Genomic DNA, 21,090 nt, shown 5'->3' on the forward strand with positions numbered 1-21,090 from the left:
GCCCCCAAACCCCCTTTGCCCAAAAAAGGACTTTTTGTTTTTCAACCCCCAAAACTAAAAAAAAGAAAATGAATAGAAATTTAGGAAAACATAAAATTTTAAATTTCTTAGGTTTGGCCCACTCTTTTGCTTTTCCCAAAAATGTTTCCCCGCCAAAATAAAAAAAAAATCCGCCAGTAAAAGAAAAATAAAAAAAGGCAAATTTTAAAGAAAAAAATTTTCCCCCGAACCCTTAATTTCTTTCTTTAAAAAAACATAAAGTTTCAAAGATAGGTCATACCCATATTAAATATGACAGAATTTCCTTTTATAAATAAAATAAAATTTCTAAAAACATTGCTGAAATATAAAACTTTAAAATCTTTTATTAACATTCTGTAGGGGCCCCCCGGGCCCCAAAAAAGGGGTTTCCCTTTCACCAAAGGGAAATAAGATTTTTTGGAATTTTAGTAAAAGGTTTTTACAAAGGGTTTGGGTACCCGGAAGGGTAATCCCAAACATGAATATTTTGATGGCAGGGGTGCATTGGCAACTTCCCCAAAAAATGATTAAACACCTGTTTCAATAAACCTTAAAAAATAAGGGTCCCTTTAAAAAATTTGTTAATGATCCCTTAAAATTTTTTAATTGAAAATTAAAATTAGAAAATTGGGCAAAAACCTTAAAAGAAACCCCAAGGGGAACCCCCAGGTAAAAGGGGGGGGGGGGGAAAACCCCCAATTTTTTTTTATAATTTTTTTATTTTTTTAAAAAAAATATCTTCCCGAAAAAAAGTTTATTCCCCGGGCTTTTTTTAAAGAAAAAAAAAATTTTGTTTTAAAAAAACCAAATAAACAGGAGAGAAAAACATTCAAATTTTTGATAAAAATTAACAATTTTTTATTAAAATGAAATAAAATTTTTAAAACCCGTTAAAAAAAAAACCAAAAATTCCACCAAAAAAAAAACAGGATTTTTCCAAAAAAAAGCCCCGTTGGGGGCCTAAAATTTTGCTCCCATGAAGGACTAAAAAAAGGGCAGAAAATTTTTTTTTATAGAAAACCAAAAAGGGTTTCCATTTAAAAAATGTTAAAAATTTGCATTAGGTAATCCCTTATTTTTGAAAATTAAAATTAAAGTAACTTTAACAAAATTTATTTATATGTTGGAAAAATTCTCTTTTTTTCTTTAAAAACCCGGGTTTTTCCAAAGTGCAAATTTAAAATTTTAAAAATTTAAATTTTAAAAAATTTAATTTTTAAATACTTTTTGCAATTTATACTTTGCCTTTAATGGGAAAAAAAAAAAAATCAAAAATTTTTTTTTGAAAATGTGTTTAATTTTAGTGATGGGAAATTTAAAAAGTTTTAAAAATTTAAAAATTTCCCAAAAAATAAAAATTAAAATAACAAAAGGGGAAAAGGAAAAATTTTGGGACAAACTATTGCCAAAACCCGTTTTCTCTTTTAACCCTTTTAAAAGTTTTTCCCTCATTTTTACTCCTATGCCCCTTAATTTTGACATTTGTATTTTTTTTTTGTAAAAATTTTAAATTTTGATTTAAAAAAATCCTTTTTGTACCCCCTATGCCCTCATTTTTTCTTCTTATGCCATTTTTTAAAATCTTTTGCAAACATTTTGTAATTTATTTCAAAATTTAGTTTGTTACCCCCCATCTATCAATTTTTTTCCCTTTTTAAAGCCAAAAAATTTTTTTTAAATTTATGCAATTCCCGTTTGTAATCAAAACCCCTTTATTTTTTAAACTTCTAAAACAAAGTTTTAAAAAATTTCTATTTCCAAAATTTTTGTATAAAAACTATTTCCCCAAACATTTTGGGACCAAAATTTTAAAAGCCCAATTTTTGTTTAAAAATCCTTATGCCATCATTTCTGCTAATCTATTGCAATCAATTTTGTAAAGCAAAAAAGTTACATCTATTTTATAAAATTTTTTTATATTATGCCTCAAATTTTTTAATCTTGCCAAACCATTTGTACAATTTTGCAATTTAAGTTTTTTTGTTTTCGTGTTTTTCCCATCCTTTGTTTATCTATGCAAAAACAAAATTTTCACATCTTTTGCCATCCAATTTTGTATTTTTCTTTTTGGCCAAAACATTTTTTTCCATTTTGCAATTTGTTTGTAAAAACTTCATTCATTTTTTTATTTTTGAATTTTAAATTGTTAAAAACCCTTTAATTTTCCAAACCCGTTTTGTACATTTATGCAATTTAGTTTTTTTTAAAATCTAAAGGGAATCATTTTGAAAATTTATGCAATCAAAATTTTGAATAATCTTGCAAAAAAGTTTGGGAAAAATTTATGCAAAATTTGTTTTTACATTTATCCATCATTTTTGTTAAAATCTTTAAAAGAATTCATTTGAAATATTCCTTTTTGCAATTAAAATTTATAAAATTTAATTTCAATCAGTTTTAAAACCCGACTAATTTTTATTTCCATACTGTCTAAATATTTTTTTGCAGCCAAAATTTTTTTATTTTTTTTATGACATTTAAAATATTTTAAAATTAAAATTAAATTTAAAAAATCAAAGGGCCAAATGGGATAGGTTTAAACAAATTAAAATTTCCCCTTTGGGGTGTAACGATCAATTTCCCGCTATAAATTCTTTCCTTTCCCTGACCATTTTTTGCCAAAAAACCTTTTTCCCCGATTTTTTGATACGCCCTCGCCTTAAACCCAAAAGTGAAAAATCTGAAAAAAAATTAAAAACACTGATTTAAATGTATCTTTTTTTCAGCCCAAAAAAAAAACACTCCCAAAAAAGGCATTAAAAAAAATAGTTATTTGTTTCCCCTTTCCCGCTTTCCTACCCAGAAAAATCACCGCTACCCCAAAACAAATAAATTTCCTGGGAAAAAAATTTAAAGAGAAACACATTTTTTAATTTTCTTTTTATCTGTTCTTTTTTTTGGGGTTAAGAAGAAAATTTTGATAAAATGATGGCCCTTAAAAATTTGAAAAAAGGATTCTTTAAAAATTTTAAAAGATTTCTAAGCAATTTTTCAAATTATTTTAAATTTCTTTTAATTTTTGCAGAAAAAAAATATTTTTTGGGTTTAAAAAAGTTTTTATTTACCTACCTACCTTTTCCCAAACTGGGATTTTGGAAAGTGGGGGGAAAACAAAAAAAAATTTTCAAAAGGGGGCCTTATTTTAAGCTTTCCCGATTGAGCTGCCCCCTGCCCCAAAAAACCCAAAAAAAAATATTTGTCAAAAAGGGGGTGAAATTTTGACCCGCCCGCGGACCGGGCAGGGCTGATCAGGGTCCATTTCTGTTTGCCCACCCAAAATCTTTACAAGGGATAGAAATGATAGCAAAAAGCATTGATCCTGTTGATGTTATAGAAGAAACAACAACAAACTGATTATAATACCTAAATGTTTATAGAATATATCTAATTAGTCTACCTTGTACTTGATTTTTTGGACTCTTTGCTGACCAGTCCAATTACCTTATCTGTATTGCTTACTCCCCCATCAGTTAGCACAAAAACCTGGGGAAAAAGTCGTAAAAATATTATAACATACATGTACATTAACTTTTCTGATTTGTTTTAAAAATGTTTCTGAATTTTTTGAATTTTTTTTTGAATGCTTGAGATATGAAACATTATCTGTGATAGATGCTCACAAACAATTAACAAGTTGTTAAAATGTTAAAAACAATACAAAGTGATGACATGAAGTGGTAAATTTCACCTGTCACCTAGGTAACAATTAACACCTCATCAAGGTTCAAATGTAAATGCAAGGTAAGAACATACATGTTCAAAATAACATATCTCAGATTTATCTGTCAATAAATGAAGAAATGCCTACTTTTTGTATCAGTGACCAAGATTTTAGCCCTATCAACAAAACTCTTTCTATCAGTAATGTTTGTATCCTAGTTAAGTATTTCAGATGTACAAAATGTTAAAATATAAAACATATCATTTTTTCACCTCAAGATTAATTTTCAAATGTGCATAACAAATAAAAACTGACCCTTCTTGGGTGTTCTGGTATAAGCTTTTTATTGAAAACCTGTTCTAAAGGTTTGAGAATTTCTGTACCACCCATATCAGCATCCATTTCTTTTTGTACTTTGATTGCTTCATTTAAACTTGACTCTGTGTACTTTTTGCTGCCACTGAAATAAAGTCTTGAAGACTGACTCAATGATTTTCAGTGTAATTTGCTCAACCTTGAAAATGTCTGTACAATAAAACTGGATAAAAATTTTACAATACCTTTCTTCACTTTAACAAAATGTCCCTTGACAACCTCAATTATCCCCCAATACTATCTCATCCTCCAACATTACAGGCTAAATAAAAAAAACTTTCCCAAACATTATCATATTGTCCAAGAGATGGAAAGAAATTCAGACAAAGGTTTGACATCACTAAGCAAAGCAAGATCTATAGCCGCACTGTTAATAGAGTATACTGAAGTTTCTGAATAAATTTAGATTTATATTAACCAAATTGTACTTCAATTTGTTTAAAAAATACCTTGAGAACAGCGATTTGTATTGAGACCCAAAACTGATAATGTTGAAGTAACAGTTAGTTGGCAGACTCTTCAGGAAGAGAAAAAGAGCTTCTTTTGCATTTGCGATCAGGTCTCCATGCATACTGCCTGAAAATTTAAATAACACCATCTTTTTATAAACTAAATTAAATTGTACTGATAAAAATGCATTTTCTAATATTTCATACATGTCATATCATAAGTATGATTTAAAATTGAGCTACATTGGAAAATTAAAAAAAAAAATCTTAAAATGCCACTTCATAAAAATATATATTATCATAGTAAAAAATATACATAATGAAAGCTGTCAGTAGGAACTTGTTAATTATTCTCACTTCTCAGTGCTTGATAGTATAACAATGAGCACTGGATAATGTAAGAATTAACAGAACAGAAAAACAGTTATGAGCCTTGGATATTGACAGAAGATTTTTGTCCTGTCACAAAAAGCCATAATTATATCATTCAAAATCTATGCCTGAGATATCCGTGAGATATGATATTGTACAAGAATTAGCTTGTCAAACTTTTATTGAAAGTGTTATGTGGAGGCCAACACATTGGTGAGTAGGATAGCCATAAAATTTTTAATATTTGGTTTATTTTAGTTTGATTGTGTAATAAGTTATAAGCTTATAGACACACTTTTGAATCTGTTCCTGGAACCAACCAGTACTGAGCAATGAGTGTAAAGTTTCTTGCTGAAGGAAACGACTTGCCCCTGACGGGGTTTGAACCCATGCGGCTAGTGACAGTTAGAGTACTAGTCTGACGCATTAACCACTCAGCCATGCTGCCAATTTTAATATTTGTGCTATAAGAATAAATATTTAAACCTTTTAATTTTTATCTTCAGAAACAAAATTTGACTTTTAACCTTTACAAAGTTATACATTTGCCCTGTATTCATCCTTAATTGCACCTTAATTTTCATGAAATATCACATGGTCTATATTTACCTGATCTATCTATAACAAAGATATATTCGCCATTGGTTGCCATGGCAACTTCTTTCAGGTCTGGATAAAAGCTGATCATTAACATGTCCTCCTTTAACAAACCATCTAAAAGAAGAAAATATAATAAAATATAGAAAAGAAAAAAACAAGTCAGCATGATTTGACTTTTTTTAGTCTCAGGGTTACAAAGCCATAATTTGCAATAATGTTCATCTGAAGCAGGGAATACAGCATTAAGCAGTGCTACTTCACTGGTAAAATATACATATATAATACAATCATTGACAGAATAGCACATTCATAAGCACATTACTGACACCAAGCTATTCAGCTCAATTACAGACTGGTCTGACTGTATACTGCTGGTATACAACCTGGTATTACAGACTGGTCTGACTGTATAATGCTAGTACACGATTTGGTATTTGATATCCTTGCCTTTTCAGAAACATGGCTTAATCCAAATATCTCTGATTCGGATGTCTCGATACCATGCTTTCACACTCCTGAAAGAAAGGATAGGATTGATGACCGTCACGGTGGAGTAATCTTATACATCAAAGATTCGCTTTTCTACAAACGCCGTTTGGATCTCGAACCAAGAAATATTGAATGTCAATGGGTTGAGATTATATTTTCCCAAACAAAACATATTCTGTTCGGTGTCTTCTATCGACCCCCCAATGCCGATGCACTTTACACAACTTTTATCGAGGATTCTCTTAATATGGCATTAGACACAAATATAACAGACATCATCGTCACTGGAGGCAGTTCAAATATATATCCGAGATAGCGAACGTTTTCCATAGTCCTTTGCAAACTCTGCTCACTCCGTTGACATACCGAATAGATTCTATAATAATATCTTTTCCTTAATATAATGTATTTGCACCATTTTTACTGACTCAATCTCATCTTTTTCTGACCATCAATCTCAATATGTTTTTGTGTGTCATTTCACTAGGTCACAGTATTAGCATTTCATGTTGATTTTAAAACATATTATAGCATGATTTCCTATCTAACTTATTTCAACTACTTAATTTTTTTACTTTTAGCTCTGAATAGACACTTTTGCCATCCTCGTCTTTCTTCATTCATCATCCTATAAAATGGTTTCATGAATATTACTATTTCGAAACATGTAATTTACCGCCGAATTTACAGTAATTGAATTATATGTTAGGAAAAGACCTCTATAAGCATTGTATGCTTTCGGATCTAATCCTTTTTCAGCATTGTTTATTATGTAACTAATGATTGTATGTAAAATAATTGTTTGTGTGAAAATGTTTGAAATAAAATATGTTTAAACTAAACCACCTCGTATTACAGATTGGTCTGATAATATATTGCCAGTATATCACCTGGTATTACATACTGTCCTGACTCTACATTGCCAGTATATCACCTGGTATTACATACTGTCCTGACTCTACATTGCCAGTATATCACCTGGTATTACATACTGTCCTGACTCTACATTGCCAGTATATCACCTGGTATTACATACTGTCCTGACTCTACATTGCTGGTATATCACCTGTATTACATACTGTTCCTGACTCTACATTGCTGGTATGCCACCTGTATTACAGACTGGCCTTACTGTATAATGCTGGTATACCACCTGGTATTACAGACTTGCCTGACTGTATACTACTGGTATACCACCTGGTATTACAGACTGGTCTGACTGTATAATACTGGTATATCACCTGGTATTACAGACTGACCTGACTGTATACTACTGGTATACCACCTGGTATTACAGACTGGCCTGACTGTATAATGCTGGTATGCCACCTCAGACCTGGTATAACAGATTGGCCTGACTGTATAATGCTGGTATGCCACCTGGTATTACAGACTTGCTTGACTGTATACTGCTGGTAAACCACCTGGTATAACAGACTGGCATGACTGCATACTGCTGGTATACAACCTGGTATTACTGTATAATGCTGGTATACCACCTTGTATTACAGACTGGTCTGACTGTATAATGCTGGTATACCACCTGGTATTACAGACTTGCCTGACTGTATAATGCTAGTACAAAACCTGTTATTACAGAATGGTCTGACTGTATACTGCTGGTATGCCACCTCGTATTACAGACTGGCCTGACTGTATAATGCTAGTACACCACCTGTTATTACAGACTTGCCTGACTGTATAATGCTAGTACAAAACCTGTTATTACAGAATGGTCTGACTGTATACTGCTGGTATGCCACCTCGTATTACAGACTGGCCTGACTGTATAATGCTGGTATGCCACCTGGTATTACAGACTTGCTTGACTGTATACTGCTGGTAAACCACCTGGTATAACAGACTGGCATGACTGCATACTGCTGGGGTATACAACCTGGTATTACTGTATACTGCTGGTATACCACCTTGTATAACAGACTTGCCTGACTGTATAATGCTGGTATACCACCTTGTATTACAGACTGGTCTGACTGTATAACTGCTGGTACACCACCTGTTATTACAGATTGGTCTGACTGTATACTGCTGGTATACCACCTGGTATTACAGACTTGCATGACTGTATCACTGCTGGTATGCCACCTCGTATTACAGACTGGCCTGACTGTATAATGCTGGTATACCACCTGGTATTACAGACTGGCCTGACTGTATAATGCTGGTATACCACCTGGTATTACAGACTGGTCTGACTGAAAAATACTGGTATACCACCTGGTATTACAGACTGGCCTGACTGTATACTGCTAGTATACCACCTGGTATAACAGACTGGCATGACTGTATACTACTTGCATAACACCTGGTATTACAGACTGGTCTGACTGTATTATGCTGGTATACCACCTGGTATTACAGACTGTGGTATACCAACAGGTATAACAGACTGGCATGACTGTATATTACTGGTAAACCACCTGGTATTACAGACTTGCCTGACTGTAAAATGCTGGTATGCCACCTGGTATTGCAGATTGGCCAGGCTGTATACTGCTGTTATGGCACCTCGTATTACAGACTGGCCTGACTGTATAATGCTGGTATACCACCTGGTATTACAGACTGGCCTAACTGTAAACTGCTGGTATACCACCAGGTATTACAGATTGATCTGACTCTATACTACTAATATAACACCTGGTTTTACAGACTGGCTGGTATATCACCTGGTATTACAGACTGGCCTGACTGTATAATGTCGGTTTGCCGATCAATGCCATTACTTTCACTAAAAATATAAATGTTTTTTTTTTTAAGATTCTCACCAGCTTCAGGATTTCCGTCTTCAAGGACAATCTGTGGAGAATAAGGTGACTCATACTGCACAATAAATCTAAGATCATGATCAAACTTGAAATCTTCACCAAGGCTAACCTGCAATATAATCATAATAGAAAAACAAGAGGGCCATGATGGCCCTGAGGTCGCTCACCTGTATATAGGCCCCCCAACCCCCCCCCCCCCCCCCCCCCCCCAACGTTGCAGAGCCAATTTAACCCAAGGGCTTTTATTTGCACAAACTTGGTAGACACCCATAAGAAGATGTTTCATGCTAAACATTTAAGCTCTAGCTCATTGGGCTTTTTAAAAGAAGATTTTTTTAAAGTTTTTACTATACACATATAGTTAAAAACAATGACACCCCTGGGGCCGGGCAAGTTATGACCCCAGGGCTTTTATTTTATTTCAACTCTAGCTATTTGGGTTTTTTCAAAGAAGATTTAAAGTTTTTGCTAAACACATATAAAGAAAATCAATGACCCCGGGGCGGGGCCAATTTTGACCCCTGGGCTTGTATTTGAACAAACTTGGTAGACACCTATTAGAACATGTTTGATGCTCAATATCTTGGCCATAGCTCTTTGAGTTTTTTTAAAAGAAGATTTTTTAAGTTTTTACTATATGCATATAGGGAAAATCAATGACCCCCCGGGGGCGGCCAATTTTCACCCCAGGGCTTTTATTTGAACAAACTTGGTAGACACCCATTAGAACATGTTTCATGCTAAATATCTTAGCTCTAGCTCTTTGGGTTCTTTAAAAGAAGATTTTTTTAAGTTTTTTACTATATGCATATAGGGAAAATCAATGACCCCCAGGGGCGGGGCCAATTTTGACCCCAGGGCTTTTATTTGAACAAACTTGGTAGACACACACTAGAAGATGTTTCATGCCAAATATCTAAGCTCTAGCTCTTTGAGTTCTTTAAAAGAAGATTTTTAAGTTTTTACTATATGCATATAGGGAAAATCAATGACCCCTGGGGCGGGGCCAATTTTCACCCTAGGGCTTTTATTTGAACAAACTTGGTAGAACACCCATTAGAACATGTTTCATGCTAAATATCTTAGCTCTAGCTCTTTGGGTTCTTTAAAAGAAGATTTTTTAAGTTTTTACTATATGCATATAGGGAAAATCAATGACCCCCCGGGGCGGGCCAATTTTGACCCCAGGGCTTTTATTTGAACAAAACTTGGTAGACACTCACTAGAAGATGTTTCATGCCAAATATCTAAGCTCTAGCTCTTTGAGTTCTTTAAAAGAAGATTTTTTAAGTTTTTACTATGTGCATATAGGGAAAATCAATGACCCCCGGGCGGGGCCAATTTTTCACCCAGGGCTTTTATTTGAACAAACTTGGTAGACACCCATTAGAACATGTTTCATGCTAAATATCTTAGCTCTAGCTCTTTGGGTTCTTTAAAAGAAGATTTTTAAGTTTTTACTATATGCATATAGGGAAAATCAATGACCCCCGGGGCGGGGCCAATTTTGACCCCAGGGCTTTTATTTGAACAAACTTGGTAGACACTCACTAGAAGATGTTTCATGCCAAATATCTAAGCTCTAGCTCTTATGGTTTTTTAAAAGAAGATATTTAAAGTTTTTTCTTTCGGTTGCCATGGCAACCAGAGTTTTGCATGGAATTAAATTCTTTGAACAATTTTTAAAGGTGACCACCAAAGGAACATTCCTGTGAAGTTTGGATGAAATTGGCTCAGTGGTTTATGAGGAGATGTCATTTAAAGTAAAAGTTTACGGACGGACGGACGGACGGACGACGGACGGACGGACGCCGGACGAAAAGCGATCACAAAAGCTCACCCTGTCACTTTGTGACAGGTGAGCTAATAATGATGCCACAACCACAAAGCTTGAAAAAGCTGCTGTTTTTGGTTTGACGTTAATATGCAAAACTTGATATAACACAATTTTCACAAAGCTTAAAGTCAAACAAATTGCTACAGTGGCAAATAATTATTAGACACTTGCCAAGATTCTAAGGTGGGTTCAATTTGACAAAGATGAAGGTAAGAAAAATTTTCATACCTAGTGACTCTGTCTTACACTTATGACTGTTATCAAAATGAAATCAATTAAATATCAAGCTGTGTTTATGAACATGTAAAAGTAAGCAAACTATTTATGCAAATATAGTTCTGTCAATTGTATGTTGCATTGTTGGCATGTCATCAGATATATATGATGACACAGTCGACTCCGCTTATAACGAACTCAATGGGACATTTAAATATTGTTCGTCATATCCAAAGTTTGTTAAAAGCAAAGTAGCAACATCTTTCGCTGACTTGTTAGGATTGGCAAATTTGCCGTTAAAAAGCCATACCCGTCATTGGTGACTTGTGTGATCGGTATTTTATTGCGGCAATAATTTTACGCAGGGCATTTAATTGAACAGTATATCATATACATGTACATGTATTTGATTTAGACAAAAGATTATCGGATAGCGGTATTTATGTCCTGATCTATAATCGAGCGCATCCAGACATTTCAATTATAACAGTTTGTTTTAACCGAGGAAGTAAACGTGTTCTTTTGCCATTTGGGACTTGCAAAAATGGTTTGCTATAGCCGAAAAAATTTGTTTTAAGCAATTATGTATTAAGCCATGTGGTTTAATATAAAATAAAGAAGGCATTGGCCCGGTATTTCAGATTCAGTTTGCTATTAACAATACATGTAATTCGTTTTTAAGCAAGTTCGTTATAAGTGGATTTGACTGTATATTAGATTGAGTTTTGGTTCAACAGTTGAACTAATTTGACAACAGACAACTCAAATAAAATAAAATACCCTTTACATTAAATATGTTACAGATCTTTGGGAAGTTTTATTTTTTTCACCACAATTTTCACTCACCATTGCTATCTTGTTGTTATCCTCAAAATGAACATTTAATGAGATTGTTTCTGAGGTGACTGAGGTTACTTTATGGTAACCTTTGATTGTAGCAATCAAGCTAAATTCATATGGTACTTTAGATGGTGGGACATATGTGGCACCCTCAGCAGCAACTAATCCACCCTGATCTAAGAAAAAAACACAATTTATGTAATATGAGTATAACTGTTTTGTAATTGCACGATTACAGTTCTGTAATTTTGCCATTACATTTTTGAAATTTGCGATTTCTTATCTTTATTGCATGGAAAATTGTACCCTTATTTTTCACTAAAACCAGGAGTTTCCTCCAGTTAATGGTGGCATCATCAAAGCTGAAGTGCACCCTTATATCTAATTTGCAAAACAAAAGTTATTTATTAATTGGTAAACTTGAACAAATTATTATGTTTGCTATATTCCATTTAAACTTATTATTAGAAAATAGGCTTTCCAATCTAATGTACAGAAAAATCTGTCTGCTACCTGGAGAGTATCTTGGATTAAGTACAGTAGGGAGTGTGAATCTTAGTTGACCATCAGGTTCTTGTGGTAATTCAATCACATATTTCATCACCAATGACGCCTCAGTTTTAGCTGGTAGATTACCCAGCATACAACTGAAGATGTCCCCAGCAGAACTGTCTTCTTTTAGCAGCAAGGCTGTTTTTCCACTTTGAACAGCATCGTCATAAGTCAATTGTGCCTGAGATAAAATCATTTAGTATATATAATGTTATAATTAAAGTTACAGTCAGATCTTGACAATCATTAACTTTTACCATGCTAAAAGATTTAAAGGATTTGTCCATCTTTCAATCTGTACAAAACCATTCTTCTATTAATAAGGAAAATATCAAAATATGCACTGACTGAAAAGGGAACAGTGCATTGGCCACATGATTACATTTATATTCTCAGAAATACATAATCAAATGTAAAAAAAAATTGTATGAAACCAACCTGCTCACGTTCCTGGATTTCAGCGACAATATGACGGCCATCAATGTGAGCCTCAAACTGAAACACTGCACTGCCATCATCTACAGGGAATGTAAACACCGCCTCAACTGGGGTCTCCTCTGTATTGAAGTAGGTCAGCAAGGATGTCACTTCAGCTACATAGCCAAGTATCTGAACATCTACCTTTATAGACTTCAAAGGAACTGAAATAATGTTTGAAAAACAGTATATTATTAGTTTAAACCAAGCCTGTCACTAGTTTCATAATGTAAAAGAAAGTCAAAATTTACGCTTATGATTTTATTGGAAACTTCCGGATATTAATCATTATACAAGTTTTTCAATTAAGAAGAAAATATCACATGCAATTATGGTAGCTGATTTGTGTCATTCGTGTTTCGCGACCCCGCCATTTTAACTTGTTAATTCTTGACTTTTCGATTGACGGTGTCGCGGGGCGAAAACACTCTAATAAGCATGGGCACGCTAATCAGCGTGTTTTTGCTCCGCGTTCCCACAATTTTAACTTGTTAATTCTCAACTTTTCCCTTGACGGGGTCTTGGGGTGAAAACTCGCTAATTAGCAGGGGCGCGGGGCAAAGTTTTATTTTATTTTACTTTGCACCACGCCGTTTTATTTCTTAAATTTCGATCCGCGCCACCATGGGGCGAGAAGTTATTTCTTAAACTTCGCCCCGCAACCCCGCTAATAAGAGTGTTTTTGCTCCGGGTCCCGGCCATTTTAACTTGTTAATTCCCCACTTTTCATTTGGCGGGGTTGCGGGAGGAATACAGGAATGGCACAAAACAGCCACCATAATTTAAAGATTTGTCTATCTTAAATATTTTTGGAACCTCTCATTTTCAAAGAAAACAATTTGATCAGGCTTAACAAGTTAACATAATAGTTATCTATATTTCAGTTGGACAAACCAAATGCCACACATTTCACTACCCAAAACATTGTACTATTGAGCTTTTTCAATCTGATCACTTTTCACATATAGATATTTCACTCCCACTTGTCAATTCTACTATTGTATTGATGTTTCACTCTCAGATATTTTCATTTGAGATATATAAACTTTATAAGTACATTATAGAATTATGTAAAGTAAATGATGCCCTATTTTAATTAAATTTAATCAATTCTAAGGCACTGATCAAACTTCAGAGTGAAGCATCTGTTTTTGTTTTAGTCTTAAATGAAAGAAATGTTATCACAATCATAATTTCATATAATATCCTTGGGTGGCCATGATTTGTTGCCCTAAGCATTTTACTGTGCTTGTTAAAATACCTAGTACAGTCAAAGGACATAATTATTCGCCACCCCTGACGTTCGCGCTACGCACCATATACATGTACCCTTAGAATTTAAGCTGCGCGCTATAAATAACCGATAGTATTATTCATGTAAACAGGGCCAAAGTTCAATCAGTCTTTGGTGACGTAATATACAGGTCAATAATTCGTCTGCATTGTTTACAAGTTTATTTCGTGGGCGTTTTTAAAAATGGCCCCGAAAACAAAAGAATTAAGTAGGGATGTACGAGAATTGATTATAAATAGTTTTAAGGAGAATAAAAATCAGTCAGAATTGTCAAGATTACTGGGTATTCCTAGATCAACAATTAAAAGTGTGATAAAGAAATATCAACAGTATGGAAGTGTTGAAAATCGTAGTGGGAGGGGTAGAAAAAAATTATTTACGGAACGAGACAGAACAAAACTTTCTCGGATTATAAAATGTAACAGGAAAAGGACTTTGAGAGATGTTACAGATATGATGAATACAGGTATGGATCGAACTTTTTGTGATAAAACTATTGAAAGAAAAATTCACGAGTTGGGGTATAAAAGGAGGGCTGTACAGAAGAGGATGGTTGTTGGCGGGGGTAGTCGAAAAAATCGGGTAAAATGGTGTAATGAAAGAAAACATTGGACTGTGGAAGAACACTGGAGTAAGTGGATCTTTAGTGATGAAAGTCAGGTGGTGATCGGGAAAAATAACAATATTTTTATTTGGAGGAAAGATGACGAAAAATATAAACCTCACTTAGTTTGTCCCGCTCCCAGGGCTAAGCTTAGTGTTATGGTCTGGGGATGTGTATGCTTTGGGGGTATTGGAACTTTGACTGCTGTTGAGGGTAATATAAATGCACAGAAATATTTAGATGTGTTAGAAAATAATTTATGGCCAGTTATTGCAAGGCATTTTGGAAATAATGACTATGTGTTCCAGGATGACAATGCCCCCGTTCATAGAGCCGGATTAGTAAAAAATTATTTAACAGAAAATGATGTAACTACAACATCATGGCCAGCATACTCTCCTGACTTAAATATAATAGAAAATCTTTGGTTACACATCAAACGACGATTGAAACACCGCGTAAGTTACATACATACCCGCGAACAGCTGATTGCCGAAATTTCACATATATGGGAAAATATATCACTAGAGCGTGTACAAGGTCTTTATAGAACAATTCCACATAGAATTAAAGAAGTAATAAGAATGAAAGGAAATCTGACAAAATATTGAGGTAAGATGATTACTTTTAATTCTATAATGACCGTCTCCTTTTAGTTGCTTAAGATTGCGTAATTGGCCGCCATTTTGAAAGTGGCGAATAATTATGTCCTTTGACTGTATATTTTGTTCAAGAAATTTTAAAAATACATTAAATTTACTTTGGTGTTTTAAAATATCCAAATGTTTTCTTTCTAAAATAACATTTGTGAAGACCTAATTTTGACATAAGGGTCTTTCAATAAACAGTAAGGGTCTTAAACAGGCACCCCACGATATTTAATCGCATATTACATGCAAAATCACTGCAGTTATGATTGTTTGGTCTGGGGTTATAATGGGGATTGGGTGTAGTGACCAATCAACGCGCCGAACACCTGGCCGTGGGGCAGGTGGGCAAATAATTACAAATTTTGTCCTTGTTCATTTTGAATCAATGAATGATTAATAAAATTATACAACTTACTCGGGCGTTCTTCTGAGTTTAGTCCGAGAGGTAAAATCTTCCTTTCCTCGCTGATATCATTGTCATCATTACCTGATGAGCTCATCTTGACGAAATAATAAATTTATAACAATTTTATGATGTTTACAAAAGTGGTTTCAAACACTGTTTAAAACCTGTCTACAGCCCGCATAGTTCCGTATTTGCTAGTGATTGGCTAAGGTCTCACCCCGGTACGGAATTAGTCGCAACCCGTTGTGGTTTATTATTCATGAAACATAGAATATATACATCATCTATAAAAAGTTGTTTGCCCCTATCACTTTGCTATATCTGAAATACAGTAAACGTACAAGTAAAATGGTTTCCTGCGGGGAACATTTTTAATAATATAAAATATAATAATTTCTTTTTAAGAAAATGATTAAATAGGTCTACCATTTTATTAGTCTCAATATTTCGACGGCAAGACAGACCGATTTTATAATCTGATATTTCATATATGTCTGTCTGTCTGTCGCGAAGGGCGACCATCATCTATATAAAAAAGCCCTAAAGCGCACAATTTGTTGGGCTACCATTTTATGAATAATTCCGAGCAAAAAATAAAGTAAACACACAAGTTTACGCAGAAAATATCTTTATTGATTATGGCAGATGCCACTACGAATATTTTAATTTGTAGATTTTCAGTATAAACAATTTATTGTTTGTAAAATTTGAGATAGATACATTAAAGAAACATTGATAATTTCAAACACATCATTCAAGTTTTTTCAACCTTAAACGGTAAAATATTTATAGCAAATTAGAAATATCACGTAAGTTTTTTTGTTCTTAATTAGGTGTAATTCTGACTAATTACCTAGATGTAAATCCTTAACGTACAGGCAACGGTATTTAGCCAGGTTTTGGAAAAGGTCAATTAACCAATCATGTACGGTGTACAAATCACATGCTCCTCCATGTACCGAAAACAGGTCACGTGCTCCTGCGAGGAGTTTGGCCTCAAAAGTTAAACGCGTACCAATACCCTGCGGTCGCAGGGAATAATATGTGGTCATTTGTACATTCCATCTTTTGTGCAAAATATTTGTCAACACATACGCTTTTCCACACTTATCATATTTTACCACCTCTCTTACCCGAGTCTTATATGTTTGGCTTCTGACACCTAATGCAAACATTCAATAACAGCTAGTAAGGATTTTATTAAGAAAACTCGTTTTCCATTATTTTTAAAAAGTAAATTACTATTAATATCTTCATCCAGTTTCCAAAATTTTTGTCACGTCTTTTTGTTGTTTTTTTTTCACGTTGTTTTTTTATATTGTATATTCTAGTGTATACATGTATATCCAAGGACCCCATTGGAAATAAGCCATCGGGTTTTCATGGGCAATCCGAGGTTATTGCACATTACTTTATACATGCCTTCACTTAAGTAGTCACATTATCATTGATTGGTAAATCAATATCTAGTCAAGGGAAACAGATAAATTTGGTCTTGTCTGAAATGTATTTTTTTTTTAGTTTTGTTTTTATTATTATTATTTATTATTTAATGAGCCTCCTGTAATATTTATGTTTTGACAAACTTCCGAAATATTTATTAAAATTGTGTTATAACCGTTTATATAACAAGAGCTGTCGGTAGGACAGCAACGCTCGACTATTGTAAGTGCTTGATAGTAAAAAAAAATGCTTGATACAGTTACCTCCTCCTGTTTACAGGTTGGGGTAATGATGGTGAACAAGTGTGCAAAGTTTCAAAGCCATATGTCAATGAACTTTGAAAATATTTGAGGTATTACAAAAACTTTAACATACATTCTAAGTCGAAAAAGGGGCATAATTCTGTCAAAATGCTTGATAGAGTTACCTCCTCCTGTCTACAAGTTGGGGTCATGATGATGAACAAGTGTGCAAAGTTTCAAAGCCATATGTCAATGGATTTTGAAAATATTTGAACTATTACAAAAACTTTAACATAAGTGGTTACGCCGACGCCGACGCCGACACCGACGCCGACGCCGACGCTCGGGTGACTGCAATAGCTCTACTTATTCTTATCGAATAGTCGAGCTAAAAATGCAGAAGTGTTCGTATTATGTATGCGTGTTTTTAACTAAATATCCCATATTCAAATGATCACACTTTTTGTTTATAAAAATTTACTTACTTGCAGCGTTTAGAACTGCTTTTCAAACTCTGGAAAAAAGAGAAACATGGAAAGCAATGAAATATGAAAATTGCACACTCGATTTGATTGAGTCTGTTCATGAGATGTAAAAAAGATGCATTACGATCGTAAAGGACCAGAAAATAATCTTAATGACGCCGAGGTGAAAAACGGGGCAACTTTGCAAAGTTGTAACACAACACACAAGCACCGGCTTAAATCCCTAAAGAAAGTTTTGCAGTCCATAGGTTGTTTTAGCGGAAAAGTAAATGCACGTTTGGTAATGTTTGTTGTTGTTTTTTTTATCGTAAATGTTTAATTGCCAGTATTATTTGTTTGTTTTAAACCAGATTTTAATTTTTTTTCTTATAATGTCTCTGCCATTTCTGTACCTTACCAGATTTCTTGGATATTTCAATTATTTCAGTTGATATCTAATATGATTTCTGAGTCAGCGGTGACAAATAAGCATTAGACTTAATATCCGATACATATTGAGATAAGCAGGCAATATTGAATCGGTGATTCTGTATACAAGTAATAATTATTATACGTCATTATGGTGAATGTAACTTGCATAATTTCTGAACGCTGGTGTACGGGTTGTATATGTTTCTATGACAGACAGAATTAGAGAAAAATGCATTGGTTATTCAACATTATATTTGTTCAAAACCACCTCTTACTAGTTTAACCGACAATTCATTGAAGAAGAAATATTCTCAAGAGACTAAAGTCCCGTATTAATTTTCGATTTATCTTTAAACAACCATCATAAAAGATGTAAGATCAATGTTTTTATTTATTTATTTATTTATTTATTTATTTATTTATTTATTTATTTATTTATTTATTTATTTATTTATTTATTTATTTATTTATTTATTTATTTATTTATTTATTTATTTATTTATTTATTTATTTATTTATTTATTTATTTATTTATTTATTTATTCATTCATTGTTGTTTTGTTGTTTTATTTACCTCAAACATGATCCTTCTATTTGAAAGTCTCAAAAAACAAATACCTAAACGCTTTTCTCCAAATGTTACACTTACAAATTCCATGCAGACATAGATGTTATATGCATGTATTTCCGATCCTTGAATATCGTCCAACACGACATTATTTATTGTTTTGTATAATATTAGTTCTTTCTATTTGCCTTTTTCTATTTCCAGTTTTTATAATGTTTGGGTTGGGTCGTCAGACCAAACAAATAATGGTAGCGAAACTTCAGACCCTGATGTGCTTATTTGCAAATACATGTACCGAAAGTAGTCAAAACTCCTCGAAGCGATTACTTCCCTTTATAAGTACACTAACGCCGAAAAATAAAGGGGAACCCACTGCGTAAAGATTGTCAAATGGCAGGCGCATTGATTCTCGGTGAAGAAAAAATAGTTCCCGATTGGTCGAAGATTTCTAATATTGTGTTATTCTTTACTGATAAACATGCTTATATTAAGCTCCATGATTATTTACATGAGTGTTAAACAACAGGTTAACCGTGAAATTAATAAGGGTTACAAACCCTAATTTAGGATAATGTAGTTTTCTTCAGGCTGTTATCTTTAAACTTCACCGTGGTCGAGGGGTTACACGCTCGGTTCATAAGCGAGAGGTCTGGAGTTCAAATCCCTGTTAAGGCAACTTTTATTTAATTGTTTAAGCCAAATAAACATTGAATATCAATGTTGCAATTTACTACAGTTATAACACTGGAAACAGCATTGGTGGCACTATACAAAAACAAAATGGTTTATAATCTCAAAACCTTTACATTTCTGACATTCTGAGACCAAAACAAGTTCAGTGCCTTCTGTGCTTTGATTTTCTTATTTTGTTTGTTTGTTTCATTTTACGCATTTTCCCAACAGTATTTCAGTCATATAGGCGGGTAGTTTCCTAACCATCGTTCCTGGAGAGTTATAACACCAGTACTAGACTACCTTCCTCCGTGCTAAACTACCAAAGCATCTCCCGGGAATCGAACCCACGCCAGAGAGGTAACTGGATTAGAAGTCATCAACTCTAATCCCTCGACCACGGAGGCGGTCGATTTTCTTATTCAACTACTGAATAGACACCCTTAGTTACGATATATGGGCTGCCTTTAAGATAGTCATTTGACTGTTTATCTGTGCTATGCAGGCCTCATAACAGCTGGTCTTCTTTAAAATTCCATTTTATTCAGTTTCACCTATTGTTTTCTCGTTCGGGGCACACGCATTCTTTTATTTGGGGACTAACGTACGTGTCTCAATGAAGCTTCCGTGATATCCGTCGCATGAACACATCTGCGTTTGTTTCTAAATTCTAAATTTCACCATTACCATTTTTAAATATTGAATTCTGTTTGAATTTTAGTTAGGGGTCGTGGACAGTAGCTTGCCGTTTCCACTACCGTCCATAAACAGGCTCAATCAAATTTTCAATCTTGCCGTTTTAGATTTTATTTATGCATTTCTAGTTCGTTGGAACTATAACGGCCAGATTATGGAAGTAGTTAATGACTAATTATTTAGGTGCGGAGTTTCATTATACGGGTAGTTTTAACCTAAACCTGGAATATTTAGTTAGTAAAGCTTTAAAAGCACTGAATGTTTTATTGAATAAGTGTAAGGATTTTGATTTAAAACCATAGATATTTTGTCAGTTATCTGATTCATTTGTTGGCGCCATATTTAGCTATGGGGCTGATGTATGGGGATACACAAAGTCTAAAGAAATAGAGAAATTATTAGTAAATTTAACAATTTTGAAACGATTGTTAAATGTTAATCAAACGACATGTAATGATTTTGTGTAGGACGAGCTTGACCGTTATCCTTTGTATATAAATAGATATGTGCGGATTATAAAATATTGGTTGAAAGTACAATCAATTAGTGATAACATTTTATTAAAACATGTACACGATCAAGATATTAAAGATTGTAACGATGGATGTCATAACTGGTTATTTAATGTAAAGAATTTGTTAGTTGAATACCACTTTGTCAACAGTTTTGATCGATAATGTTCATGTGCTTAACACAAATTCTTTTCCCTTAGTTTTCAAAACGAAAGTTGTCGAAATGTATAAACGTGAGTGGTATGACACTGTTAACAAAAGAATTGAAATGGATTTGTATAAGTTTTTTAAACCTGAATTTTGTAATGAATTGTACCTTGATGCCTACCAAAATCTTTAAGTTTAAGAATATATTTTTCTCGACTACCTTGAAGACGAATACCATTTTATTTGTATATGTCCTTGTTATTCAAATAATATGAAACAATA

The 21,090-nt window shown here is 33.5% G+C and overlaps 1 protein-coding gene across 1 annotated transcript; it reads right to left on the reverse strand.

Moving 5' to 3' along the window:
* Positions 1-3,405: 3,405 nt before the first annotated feature.
* LOC132713442 (von Willebrand factor A domain-containing protein 5A-like) lies at positions 3,406-15,834 on the reverse strand. Its single transcript, XM_060696046.1, has 9 exons — positions 15,642-15,834; positions 12,640-12,842; positions 12,163-12,382; positions 11,656-11,825; positions 8,757-8,865; positions 5,488-5,592; positions 4,507-4,633; positions 3,998-4,142; positions 3,406-3,504 (listed from the first exon to the last, which is right to left on the reverse strand). The coding sequence occupies exons 1-9, from the start codon at positions 15,724-15,726 to the stop codon at positions 3,415-3,417; spliced, it is 1,254 nt and encodes a 417-aa protein (XP_060552029.1). The 5' UTR covers positions 15,727-15,834; the 3' UTR covers positions 3,406-3,414.
* Positions 15,835-21,090: the final 5,256 nt, after the last annotated feature.

This window comes from Ruditapes philippinarum, unplaced genomic scaffold (genome assembly GCF_026571515.1).
Source record: "Ruditapes philippinarum isolate M1 unplaced genomic scaffold, ASM2657151v2 ctg5281_1_1_1_1, whole genome shotgun sequence".
NCBI lineage: Eukaryota > Metazoa > Mollusca > Bivalvia > Venerida > Veneridae > Ruditapes > Ruditapes philippinarum.